This window comes from Macaca nemestrina, chromosome 8, assembly GCF_043159975.1.
Source record: "Macaca nemestrina isolate mMacNem1 chromosome 8, mMacNem.hap1, whole genome shotgun sequence".
Lineage (NCBI taxonomy): Eukaryota > Metazoa > Chordata > Mammalia > Primates > Cercopithecidae > Macaca > Macaca nemestrina.
Window position 1 is genome coordinate 12,510,650 of NC_092132.1, and position 14,507 is coordinate 12,525,156.

General features: G+C 34.1%; 1 protein-coding gene across 11 annotated transcripts in view; it reads right to left on the minus strand.

Annotated features, from left to right (window-relative positions):
• Window positions 1-14,507, minus strand: part of LOC105492828 (PHD finger protein 20 like 1) — an 80,698-nt gene that overhangs the window by 50,956 nt on the left and 15,235 nt on the right. For 3 of the 11 annotated variants that reach the window (XR_011606725.1, XM_011760092.2, XM_011760093.3), the window contains exons 3-8: window positions 10,634-10,805; window positions 10,397-10,481; window positions 6,361-6,449; window positions 6,051-6,140; window positions 810-1,023; window positions 113-241 (exon numbers count right to left, since the gene is read on the minus strand). Coding sequence is in view for 10 of the 11 variants with exons in the window: in XM_011760092.2 (XP_011758394.1) it covers window positions 113-241; window positions 810-1,023; window positions 6,051-6,140; window positions 6,361-6,449; window positions 10,397-10,481; window positions 10,634-10,805 (779 nt within the window). In the remaining variant the exon portion in view is untranslated. The remainder of the gene's footprint in view (window positions 1-112; window positions 242-809; window positions 1,024-6,050; window positions 6,141-6,360; window positions 6,450-10,396; window positions 10,482-10,633; window positions 10,806-14,507) is intronic. The other 8 variants (XM_024796329.2, XM_011760097.3, XM_011760098.3 and 5 more) reach the window with 5 other exon arrangements.

Sequence of the window (14,507 nt, forward strand, 5' to 3'; positions counted from 1 at the left end):
TAACAGGTCTATGACACTAAACCAAAACCATTTTACTTCATTAAAAATAAATCACTCTAAAATTAAACCTTCCATTTCCCACCCCCCCCAAAAAAAAATCATTGTAGTTTACCAGTAATCTTGTTAAGTCGAGCTCTCTTTGCCTGAAATGAGTTGCCTTGATTATTTTTCCTCTTGTTTGATAATGTGCTCTCTGGCTGTGGAAAGACCATCTTTGGAACGTTCTCTACATGAAGTCCTACTTTTAATAGAACACATATATGAGAGTTTATCTAGAATCCAAAATTAAAACACATGATTTTTTAATAGCAAAATAGTAAAAATGTTTTTCACATTAGTTTTTTAAATCTACTACTTGATACAGACCTTTGAAAAACACAAATCCCTCCAGACTAGTATGTTAGAAATACAAGACAACTAAAGCAGTTATTCTTAAAGCAGTAAGAAAATGACTTACTGCTTTTTCCATATTACATATGAAGCATATACAGAAGCATATAAAAGGTTGAAGAAAAAACACAAAAGAAAAAATTTCAAACAAAAACCTGCTATCAAGAAGTTACAAATCAAAAGCTCAACCTATTTCTATTCAAGAATACTAAGGGCATCCAGTATCAAGTAACCCAAACTAGACTATTAATTTTCAGGTCTATCTGTAAAATGCTAGAAAAGTTAGCCATCATATTATGCTAGGGAAAAAAGCTTAAAAATTTAATTATACATTCAAAATCAAAGGGGCCAAGGGATTTGACTTTACTACATGAGTTTACCAGTGTCATAAGGAATTAACGTAAGAATGTATTTTGTACCAAACGTTTCACTAGATGTAGGCAGATCTTCCTTCTTCTCTACGTCTGGTGTGGCTATACAAGCTGAAGTTTCTTCCTTCTTTGAAGGTACTTTAAACCACTTTCTCTCATCTTTATCCTTATCTTTATTGCTGTTAGCGCTGGTTCGAGGTTTACTCCCTGTTTTGTTCTTGGCTGCAGCTGCAGCAGCTGCTTTGACTAAAGCTATCCAATCCTCCAAAGGAAAAACACAAAACATGTGAAGTATTAAAAATTAATTAAAATGTAATTACACTAATAAAAATATGTGTCACATTTTCAAAGCTATTTTCACATGTAACCAAACATAAATATAGAGAGAACAATATTTACATGATAGCTCAACATGGTAGGTTATCAAATTTAATAATCGAATGAGTTAGATTGTACAACCTCTCATAAAAATAGGAAGCACATTCAATAACAGGTATTCCAAGGATATATTTTTACAGGAGTTAAAATCTAAAATAGCAGAGGAAACCTATGGCAGATACGGAATACTACATGACATGCTACCTTAGTATTTTAGGGCTCAAATGTTGCATTCCATCTCTTTCCCATAATACAAAGGACTATAAAAGAAGGGAAAAATGCTATCTTGCAATTCTACAAAGATTAAAAATAGTGTATTCCCACCTACCAAATTGCTATTCCTTATTAGGATGAATGTACCATTCAAATTATAGTCAATCTCATAGAAATCAAGAAAGGTATGATTTTTATTATTTTCTAAAGCTACTGAAGTTCAGATAGCAATATATCACAACAGCTTAATAATACTGATGAAGAAGAAAAGAGCTCCATTGACCAAGGTAAAGCATTAACTGTCAAAACTCCATATTAATTTATCTCCCCATACAACATCCTAGGTCTTTGTTTGGTATCATTCCTCTGAGGTGCAAATATTTATTTTTCCTGTGTTAGTTTGTTGTTAAATACATTTTACTATTGCATTTTTAACTAAAAATGCTTATTATAAAAAAAAAGGTGTAAGGAAGTATAAAGTGGTCCTAACATTTTAATTTTCACAATCAAAATGTTTTTAAGACAAATATTTTAAAATAAATACAAATATCTCTACAAAGTGAATCTGCTGAGACCACTAAGCTTTGTCAAATAGACTACCAGTTCAGACTTACTCAAAATACCTTTAATCCCTAGTCCAAGCAACTAAAAATTTCACAACATCAAATGAATTTAATTCATGGTTTACATTAACAAATATAAGCAAAATAGGTTAATAAAATTAAGCACTGAACAATGTAGATTAACACTACCTTAAAAATACATGGTGAAAACAATAAGCCATTTAAAAAAAAATCTGTATTCTAACTCTTTCTCTCATGACTGAAATTAACTGAAAACATGTGATTGCACTTAACACATTCAATCATCAATTTTCTACTGAACACCCTGTCCTATATGCCAGGTACTAGGCTAAACATTCAGGAGACCGCAAGTGGTAAAAGACTGGTCCTGTTCATAAGTAATTCACGGGTAAATGCAATTAGCTATAAGCCGTGACAAGAAATGTACTAGAGAAATAAACAAAATACTATAGAACAGAAAAGAAAAGACTGATTTTGACTGAAGAGAAAGACTAATGCAAAGCTTCAGGGAAAATGATAGATGAGCTGAACCCTAAAGGTAAGTAGGAATTTCCCAGGAAAAGCGGTAGTGGAAAAGGAGAAAAGGTTACTCCAAGCAAAAGGAAAAACATTAAACAAAGGCCAGGAGTGAAAGTGTACAGGAAAGTGAAAGAGCGATGAAAGGTTCAAGGAGCAACATGGGTAGGTAAAAGCAGTAAAACATGGGTAAAACATGGGTAGGTAAAAGCAGTATGGCTAAGTTGAGCTTTGAGACTAACATTTAAGCAGTAAGAAAAGAAAGCATCATCAATGAAAAAGAAAGGATTGAGAGAGAACAATCAACAAAGTGGGATGAGAAACAGAGAAACAAGAATAAGTATAATCAGACAACCAAAAGGAAAGTGTTATATGCCATAGAGATCATATGTTTGCAGACCTATTAAGAGTAGAGCATTTAATTCTGGTTCCATATTGTGGGGAAAATGTTAAGTTGTCAGAGTTGCTGGAAAATGTCAGAAGTAATTTCCATCCCAAGTTGTTTTCTACCTCCAATAAAGAAAAAAATTAAAAAGAGACTCATACTGCACCTTTTAAAATCTAAATGCTTTTTAAATGCTTTTTAATCATATGACTTGCATGGGATTCACTGTAGCTGTGTGATTAAAGAATTCTCTCATTGTTTTGCTCTTTTATTTTTACGTTGAGTTCTATTTTGTGTTTGCTTTTATGTTTATTTACATAAATTTATGGGATTCATGTGAAATTTTGTTACATGCATATACTTAGTAGTGATCAATTTAGTGTATTTAGGGTGTCCATCACCCAAATATAGTACATTTTTATTAACTATAGTCATTCTACTTTGCTATCAAACACTGAATCTATTCCTTCTATAGAAAAGCTTCATTGTTAAAAATAACTGAGGCCGGGCGCGGTGGCTCAAGCCTGTAATCCCAGCACTTTGGGAGGCCGAGACGGGCGGATCACGAGGTCAGGAGATCGAGACCATCCTGGGTAACACAGTGAAACCCTGTCTCTACTAAAAATACAAAAACTTAGCCGGGCGAGGTGGCAGGCGCCTGTAGTCCCAGCTACTCGGGAGGCTGAGGCAGGAGAATGGCGTGAACCCGGGAGGCGGAGCTTGCAGTGAGTTGAGATCCGGCCACTGCACTCCAGCCTGGGTGACAGAGCGAGACTCCGTCTCAAAAAAAAAAAAAAAAAAAAAAAAAAAAAAAAAAAAATAACTGAAGTGTGATCTTTCCATCAACTATAACTAATAAGGATGTTTTCAAGCTTTTTGTAGATAATAGAATATTGCACTAAAAAGGGCAGTCTTTGAAATCAGAAACTCTGGGTTAAAGGAATCACTTTGCACAGAATAAGCAAAATTTTAAGTCAGTCAGTCACTCAATTCTCTAAGTTCTGAATTCTTCAAATGCGAAACAGAAATATTAGCCATACCTATGTCAAAGGTTCTATGAGAATCCAGTGAAAGAATGTACACAAAAAATGTTTTGTAAATATTAATAGCAAAGGACCTATGAGCCAACCATTAACACTAGTGAGTTACAATGTAACTTTTGTATCAGCACACCCTCAGGAAGAAGAAATGAGAGAAAAGGCAAGTACTTCTGTTACAAGCTTCCAAATTAAATATGTAATGGCTCAATCTCTCATCCTGTAATTACTACTGCTCTTATTAGAGTAGAAAACCAGAAGGAACAAGGAGGTATCTCATAAGATGAAGGAATCAATCACCCTCCTATAATATATGTCAGTTTCATAGCTATTTATGTATCAACACTACCATGCCACACAAAATTATGTGGAAGAAGAAAAAAATGTAGGTAGGGAGAAAAAGAGGGGATCTTATTTTGGGCTGTTAACATGTCTACCTTCTTTCCCAGTGAGAAAAATGTCTACAAAGAAAGTATTAGAAGGACTACAGCTCACATTGCACCCACTATAATATTAAAAGCTCTTTAAGGTGCTCAAGCTAACCTCTTAATGCAAGCAGAAGTTTATCCAGTATTAACCAACTGGTTCAAAGTCAAAGACAACAGAATTAAGACTTATTTAGGCTTAAGAATATTAATTAATCTGGAGGTTTGAATATGCCAAAGTGTTATTAATGTCACATTTTAGACAGGTTCAGGAAGAACATTTCCACAGTGCATTAATTTGATGCACTATTCTTCGCTAGCTTAATTTAAAAATGATCTTTATAGAGAAATTCTCAAAGTCCTCAAAATCTTGCGGCTTTATTACGCAAGATAGCCGCCCCCCGCCGCCCTTAGCTTTGCCCAAATAACACCTGATTTGGCATATTTCCTTGATGAAGGCAAGTCAAAAGCTTGTTGGGAAAAAGCAACTCATAAAATGAGAGTCATTTATGAAACACAATTCTACAAATATTGTTAACATTGCTGTAATTAAGAATTCTAAAGAAAAAATGAAAAATATACTAATATAAAAGAAATATACTACTACCCAAATATTATTTCAATTGTTTTGTATCTTGGCACTGATCTTAATGTTACAATGCATCATAGTGTGACTAAAGAATCACTACTTATTAAAAACAAACATCCATAACATCCAATAAATTTAATTTTTACAACCTGTAATTTTACCACAAACCAAATTGGCTCAGTGTCTCACTTTGACAAAACAAAGTTTTAAGGCAATAATATTAATGTCAATTCATGAACATATCTGATCAACCAGAATAACAAAATAATTGTTTTAAAGCAAAAAAAAAAAATTGAGACTTTTGTTTAACCAGGTATATACTAAACAATGTTCCCAACATTTTAATCAATCTATGTAGTAACCAAGAAATCACACCACTGAATGCTTAAAAGAACACTTTATTTATACACACATGTGGGAAGACACAAAGCCACTTCCTGATCAAAAGCATTTTTATTTTAAATTGCATTTACATGTTGATTAGAGGAAATCTGCTTGCTAATCATTTCATAACTAAATTTTTGAAAACCAGGCAATTTAAAACAATCACACTTATTTCTTCATGAATGTTTTTAATGTGGTAGTTATACATTTCTAGAGCACTAAATGTTTATACTTTACTGAAGCTGACCAGGTAATTTCAATACATTTCAGAATGACAGTTTACACCGCATGTTATGGAACAAATATGTAGCATATTTCCACATTAGACATTTTTACAGACTACTTTAAATTTCTTAAAATTAATTGTAGGTCCAGGTGCTGAAAATCCCAAATAACAGCAGAATATAAAAGAAAATATTTTAAATTTCTAATGGCACCTTTCTTTCCAGTATTTCAGAAAACATAGCCAACAAATGAAATTGTGGTTTTACCTCCACCCAAGAGTCTCCTTCCAATGCTTACCGTCCATTCTTGCTTTGAGCAGTGACAAAGCATACAATACACTGCTTCCATCATATGACTCAGAGAGCCCTATCTGAAACAGCCTACAGAGTGTCAGGTAAGCGCCTTTTAAAGGAAGATAAATGACTATGATTTGTAGAAGGAAAGAAGAAGATAAGAACTCAATGTAAAATTTTGTATTAAAAAATTTTAACTTTCTAAATGACATTATATACCAGGAAAAACAAAACAAAATTCAAAAAAAAAAGGCACTTACCTCACTTCCCATAGACTGGTTACACGATCCAGCTGGGTCGATAGGACAACACCAGCTTAGTGGATGCTGGGATTTCACCTGGAACAGAAACTAGTGACCTATAACTTTAGCAGGTCTAAACCAAAGAAGCAAAAATCAAATGTATAATTTATTTTACAGTCTAAGCTTCCTTTTCTTGCTGCTATTTGGGGCTATCAGCACATAACCCTACAATTAGTTCATTTAAAAAATATATATATAAATATATTTTGAACAATCACCGTTCAAGAAGATGTCCCTTTGGGTAGCTAGGAATACTGAACACTCTTACCTGCCCCTTAGCATCCTCGGGCATGGCTTTAATGTGCATTCTTTTTAAACAACGAATTACTCCATCATAAAACTGAACTGTAAATGTTCCTGAAACAGGAGCAAGTCAGAATCATTAGAAAATATAATTCAAGTTTACAGCAACACTTGAAATCTAACAAGTAGTGACCTGCATAGATAAATGCTTAGGAATGCAAAAACCACAAATACTCCTGTTAAGGACTCCATCAAGTTTAAGTTTACTTTCTCCCTCCCTCTAAAAACAACTCTGAACTCCTGTTTCCCCTAACAAGTACACAAATTAAGTCTTGATAAGTTAGTTCCATGTAATTCTGATTTTTACTAAGAAATTTTACAATTTTACAATAATTTAAATGTTCAGACTCATAACATAGCTGACAAAAGTAAAATCATTACTTACAAAAATATATATTTCCATAGGCATTACCATTTGCTCTTTGAATGTTTCTTTCAAAAGAAGTAATACAGAGAAGGAGCTGATATGCAAAAAAGATCATTTACCCTGGAAAGGATTATTCCTTGGGCAATAACAACAAACTGGAAAATAAGAATTATAGTTCTAGATTTTAAAGCTAGAAAATATTTTACAAATCAACTAGATAAAAGTCTTCACAGAGTAGCTCAGAACACTGAACTCTAGAGGAAGGCTAAATGCTAGACCCAATGGCATTCACCTAAGCGGCAGGTAGCATGGCCATAATTAATATTTCCAATCTCGTCTAGTCATCCATGTCTTTCCTACAAACTCATCCTACTTGAAGGCCTCAAGATTGTTTGTCTATTATGAAGCATATTCACTTTCTTTTACAGACCCCATGCTTTCAAGTCAATATAAACCAGTCCTATTAGAAGATACATAAATTATGTATAATGCCTACTTAAGGAAATTCAAATGTTTTTCTGTCATTTCCTAGATAAATGTTCTTCTACCATTTCCCCAATTAAGGCAGAATCTCACTTTAAGTAAACAGATACTTGGTCTTTATAAAAGAATTATAAATTATAAACAAGAAATATGACGATCATTACTAATGTCCTTGGGGTTGGCACCAAAGCCAATAATATATATGTGCAAAGATTTTTGTGGGGTGTACTTTGAATAACACCATGATTTTATATCTTTCTATAATTAGCATAATGTTGAATTTCACAGATATAAAGATCTAAATTCAAGTTATACAAACAATTGATCAGGTGAATATTAAGGATGTATGTAAAGACACTAGAAATATTTTGAGAATGCCAAACTCTGCGTACACCTTGCACTCCCATCTTTCCTGCAACTTTCTGTCTTCCTTCTTCAACACAGCATTCCAGAAAAACTTAGCTTGTACACCAGGCCGTCTGGGCATCAATACCTCTCTGCCTTTGCTCATGCTGTTTCCTCTGTCGTGATGCCTTTCTCCTTTCCTTATGTATATCTAAACCCCACTCCACTCTTCAAGTACCATTCCCAAGATGAAAACTTCCCCAATACTCCAGTACACCCTGACTGGCCCCTTTTCTTCGCTTCTATATGCTATATTACAAATGCCTAAATGTTCACAATTGTTCATTTTGGTTTGCTGTTACATTGAATGGACGGCTTCTTTTGCTCTTCTGATTTTTGTCAAGGTGGGGAGGGGGCAGGACTATCCACCACTTGGGACATACAGATATCACAGTATTAATAGCTTTCAGAAAACAAATAGTATCTGCCAATATTTCAGTATGTGTTCACTGAAACTACTCTTGAAATCGCTGGGATCACAATCAGTATCATCACTCTTCCACTAAGGTAAGCTGAATTTTCTATATTAAATGCCTGTAGATGAAAGGGATAGAATAAAGAATGAGGGTGGTTTTGTTCTGAGTGTGTGTGATATGTGTGTACTTGCATCTGCACACACACAGGGAACTTGATGCATGGAACGAAGGTCCCAAAGCTCTTAAAAGAAACTGTTATGAATTAATGTAGAGGGCAATGACCGTGTAATTTTACTTCGTTTTGGGTACATCCTATTACCCAACAGAAGAGATCTGACTTCTTCCTTTACTTCCACAAATTGTTACTGACTGTCTACTATGTGCTAGGCTCTGGACTAGACACTCAAGAACCAACGTGAATAAGACTTGGGAATGTAAGCTCCATAACACAGCTCCACAGAAGTGTAAGTGCACAGGGAAATACAGGCCCCACTAGAAAAGAAGAAACAGCCTGCACACCTGACAACTGAGATGTCTCTCAACTCTTTCTGTAGCGGTAACCAGTGGTAAGAAAATCATAGCCATATTCATGATTTCAATTCATTAAACAATATATTGGATTAAGGTCTTTATAAAGTTATATCATGATTTCTAGCTAGACTACTATGATTTTTATTTTTCCACACCTAACATTCCTTAATATATCTCTGTTTTCTCTTCTGTCTTCTCTTACCTCCTATTTTCTCTCAAGTTTGTTGTTAGATGGCTCCCATCCATGGCTCCCATCACCTCCAAATAAAATTCTAATTCTTTAGCAAGGTTACATGACACTTCATATACCAATCTTTGCCTTTCCCTCCAACCTGTACTCCAGCTATTCTATCATCTTTAAACGAATCTTTCATTCTAAGCAACCTGCAGTTCCTTAAAATGACATGGCATGCCTCTCCCACTTCTGTTATTTTCCACATATTTATTCCACCAGAAAAGCCTTTTGATCACTTCTTTAGCTAACTTAGTTGTCTTTCAAGGCTCAGTTTAAAGGAAATGTCCCCTTACTTAGATTAAATGCCCTTCTTGCCAAGAAGCTGTCACTCAATGTTTGTTTCTTTAGTAATAACAATGAATACAGAAATCCCCCTTATCCACGATTTCGCTTTCCACAGTTGCAGTCAACCGCGGTCTGAAAAGGAGTGAGTATAGCACAATAAGGTATTTCATGAGAGAGAGACAAGGGAGAGTGAGAGAGAGAGGAAGGAAGAAAGAGAGAGACCACATTCATATAACTTTTATTACAATATATTGTTTGATTATTCTATTATTATTGTTAACTTCTTACTGTGCCTAATTTATAAATTAAACTTGATCATTCATATACATGTACAGTATAGGAAAAAACATAGTATATATAGGGTTCAGTAGTTTCCGAAGTTTCAAGTAGTCAGTGGGGGTCTTGGAATGTAACCCCTGTGGATAGGGAGGACTAGTGTAAGTGGTCAAGTTTAAGAAATAACTTTAGTAGAAAATTAATGTATTACTGAATTAAACAAACATGTGCAAGTATTCCATAACTTTTTTAAAGGAGAAATTTAAAAAACAAAATATTCAGGTATGTTTTCAATAATAATTTAATTATTAATTCTTACAACTTTCCAAATAAGTCAGCATATGAATTCTGTTTTAAATTAATGATCTGTCCAACGATTTCCCAGTCTTCTGCAACACTAATAAGCCTAATTTCTGGGTTACTTTCAACATTTTTGATTACTTAAGTAACTTTGGCTCAGTATCTAATATTCTAACAAATATCCACAAAAAACTACTAGAAAATTAACTCAATTATCTGTAGAAATTAACGATAGGACAGCAGGGAGAGACACAATAAAGGAAATCCTCAAATTGGTAAAAATTCCATACTCTTCCCTCAGAAAATATCCTATGTATTTCACTTGTGAATTGAACTGATTTGAATTCCCCTAAATCTTTAACCTTTCCTCACACTCTTGGGTAGATGCTCATAAATAGAACTTGGTCACAAACTAGAAACAGAGAAGTAGAAATAAGATGCATATGATATAAGCCTGTGAATTGAAAGTTGAAAAATTTTAACCAACTATTTTTGTCTACTAATTTAAACACTACTTAGGTAGCACACCATGTAGCATTTTATTCTAGACACATATAACAAATTAAATGCTCCCAAAAAAGAATACTTACAGAAAATATAAAAGTTATACATGATGATATAACACACACTAATTAAAATTTAAAATATAGTGAAATTTTACTATTAATCTAATTTTAAGTCTCAGATCATTTCAAACACATACCTTCTTTGTTAATTGCTTCAATCTTGGCAGGGTAATAGCGACAGTCTGTCCAACGAGCCAGAACTTCTTCTCCAGCTTTAAAATCCTATTTTAAACAACTTTTAAGATCAATTCCATGTATATTAAATAAGCATTTCCTTAACAAAAACAGGCTTTTGTATAATTTAACAGAATCCTTTTAAAATATGTCATTACATAGCTGGCAAAACCAGCAAACAGAAAAAATCTGCTACTTACAAAGAAATCTTCCTCATCTTTTAGCCCTTCTTTTCTTAGTGCCGGTCTCTCAAGGGGTCGCAATCTATTGCTGTCCCAGTAAATCCACTCATCGTAACGATGACTCCAGCGCTCAAAATGGACCAACATCTTGCCCTCCTCATAGTCAATTTTTTCAATTCGTGATGGATACCTCAAAAATCAAAATGCTTCATATCAAGAGAAAATCCTTATATTTGTACAAAGTATTATACCTAGAAGACTTAGCTGAACGTTGCTTACCATTAAAACCATGAACAAAACAATAAATACGTCCATATTTTAAAACTAATCAAAAAAGTCTGCTTGTCTTTATAAATGATTGTCCTCAAGATCTGAATAAATTCCTTGATACACTCCCAGTAGAAATATAAATGACTGCACTGTTTTGTGAAGTAATGTGGTAACATACATCAAGAACCTTAAACATATTCCTACTTTCTGACCCAACAATTCCAATTCTGGAATTATATACAGAAAACATTATTTGTAATAACAAATAAAGTGGAAACCATCTAAATATATGATTGGAAAAACTGAAGATTGTCTAGAGCTATGCAAACAATGATATATACACTGAATGAAATATTATGTAGTCACTGAATGTGGTGTTTACAAAGAATTTACAATGTGGGGAAAATGTAAAAAATAAGCACTCTACTTAGCATAAATATAAATATGTAAATTTTGTCTAGCAAAAAATACATCAGCATGTACACTGTCTTTATATGGCATAAGCTCACTTTCTTATTTTTCTGTATTTATCAATATTTTATAAAGAGCAACAATGATGGTAAGGCTCAGTAAAACCTTAAATTTAAAAACATAAAATATTTCATTGTTCTGTCTTGATGTGTGATAATTCTGTAATTCCAAAATAGGAATTCGTTAAAACTTTTTACAAGGAAAGTTGCTTCGTCATTCTTAATGTACTGTATTAAAATGTTAACAGATGACTCAATTTTTTTTAAAGCATGATTAAATAACATTCAGAGCTCAATAGCAGCACACAGTGGATGATTCAACCATACAGTTTATCCCATATTCTTGCTAGTTTTTGCTAAATTCAGAATCTTTGTTTTCCCTGTGGAAAACTAGCTTTAAATATAAAGTACAATGGACTTTATATAACTTTGAAATGTAGGAACTGATTACTACCTAATTTATAGCTCAGTCTTGCTATTCAGAGTTTTTTAGACATTTCAAGGATCATTCTCTGGTAGAGCTTCTTCCATATTTGACATTCAACCCCACTTTGATCTAATGATATTGAGTTCTTGGATTTTCCTCAAACATACATGGCTCTGTGTCAAGTATTTACACATTCTCTCAGTGTCAAGCATTCACACATTTGTGCTATTCTCCATTCTATTCTTTCTGCAGAGCCCTAAACCACCCTTTCCTTCCTTTGTATACAAATCACTGCAGACTTGGTCAAACACAGAACTGCTTGTGTGAAGACTTCTCTAACTCCTGGGGCTCCTGCTGCTCTGACAGCACTCATCTCATTATAGCTGTACATCATCTCTGCACAGGTTCTCACTCAAACTGGGTGCTGCAGAACATTTATATCTCTTGGAACACTGATATGTGTGTGGCACCAAAAAAAAAAGGGTGTTGTCAAATAAGCTAGGGAATTACTGGATTAAAAACGTTAGGTTGTATTCTTTATTGAAAGACTTCTTGGTGCAGTCAGCGAGATGGAGATAAGGCATTCAGTGTTACTAGATTCAAGAAAATATGTAACCCTTTTTATCATGAAAATGTATTAACAATTCTTGAGATAGCAAATAGCTAAGAAAGATGAGGTTAAAAACGTTACTCTGGCCGGTGAGTTTCTGGAGACAAACAGTCATGTTTACTTTTGTAGTCCCCAGCACCTAGCACCATGACAGGACACAAAACTGCTATTCAGGGAATGTTTGCAGGAGTAAGAAGCAGCTTTAAAGAAAGGCAATTTGCTCATTTCTTCAGAACAAAGAAGGCAGTTGACCAAATTATAGCCTTGTTAGATGTTAGTCTTTTGCGGGGAGTAAAAAGAAAGGCATAAAAACAAGAAAACTTAGCAGATTAGCATACTTCCTGAGGTGGACGTGCCTACCCCACCCACTTAGAATCAATGCTGTAATACTTGTCTTTTGCAGTGTTGCTCTGGTTTTGCTTTTGTTGCCCTGGTTTTTAAAACATAAAAATTGTCAATAGCATTAAGAAAAACCTAGAACAAGGTTGTTCTTTATTTTTCAACCTTCACTAGCCACTAAAGTACTATAAAAAGATATTCTATCAATTATAAAAATTATTAAGTTTCTCTCAAAACATAAACACCTCTAATTTCATGTGCTTAATTTGTCTTATCATTTACATTTTGAATAAGAAAATAAGTTTATTCTTTAGGTTCCTTCATATTCTAAATGTATTCAACTCTATATATTTGAAACACTTCTCAAAGTGAGAATAGCCCACAGTAACTGAGTTAAACACATCTTTATTTTCACAACATGACTTAATTCAGTAAAGAATCAGCATCTAAGTGAGTTCAAATAATTTAAATCTGGATTGCATTTTAAAGTGACTTATGGTTTTTCTAAAATATTTTAAATTATTCTGGCTGAGATGCCTGATGCAACAACCAAAATGAAAATTATGTTTTGGGGATCCTCTTTAGGATAAGTCATAGCATGCTGTACTCTCTACATAAATATCTAGAAACCAATACGTACACTTGGGATGAAGGCCAAGAATTAAATAAGTAACACAAATACCCCAGATTCTTCTCTATTTTAATTTTTATCATGTTCACTAATCAAATTTTGAATCTTAAAAGGTGTTAGAAATATTACCATTATCAAAAATGTCCAAATTTCTGTTCATTCATTAAACATTTATTTGAACATCCAATAAGACTAAGGCACTTGCTAGGCACTGTTAGTGCATAAAAAGGAAACAACTCAGCCAGGCACGGTGGCTCACGCCTGTAATCCAGCACTTTGGGAGGCTGAGGCAGATGGATCACCTGAGGTCAGGAGTTCGAGACCAGCATGACCAGCATGGAGAAACCCAGTCTCTATTAAAAATACAAAATTATCCAGGCATGGTGGCGCAAGCCTGTAATCCCAGCTACTCGGGAGGCTGAGGCAGGAGAATCGCTTGAACTCAGGAGGCAGAGGATGCAGTGAGCCAAGATCGTGCCATTGCACTGGGCAATGATAGTGAAACTCCGTCTCAAAAAAAAAGGAAATAACTCCTATCACTGAAGGGTTTAGCTTAGGGTCAGATTAGGAGAAAGAAAGAGAGAAGAATCAGAATATTTACTGTCACGTGTATGTCAGGCTCTGTGTTTTTTACTTATTGAGTACCAACTGTTCTTTCTATATGTTTTCTCATTTGATCTTGGTAATCATCAAAGGTATAGAAAACATAGTGTACGTTTAACAGATGAAGACCTGTCCAAGAATACACATGGTGTAGCCAGTATTAAAAACCAAGACTAAGTGGAACAAAAGTCTGTACTCTATGCCAAGGAGAAATGCGATAAGGCCCATCTAAGTGATTATATCACACATAGTAAAACTGGTAAGTGTATACAAAAACTGTATACAAGATGCTTTAATAGTCCATAGAAAATCTGTAATTTACTGAAGGTTCTTGGGAGACGTTGTTTATGTTAGACTTGCTAGGAGACATCTAGAATATAGGCCTAATGAGCACAAACAAAGTGTATACACAGAGCATAATTCATTTACTCAGTGTTCACTAACTTAAAACCATCACACAACTCTGAGCTGGGCAAGCAGCCATGGATTTCAAGAGAAGTAGGATATGGTTATTTGTCCTCAAAGACCTCACGTTCAGAGAC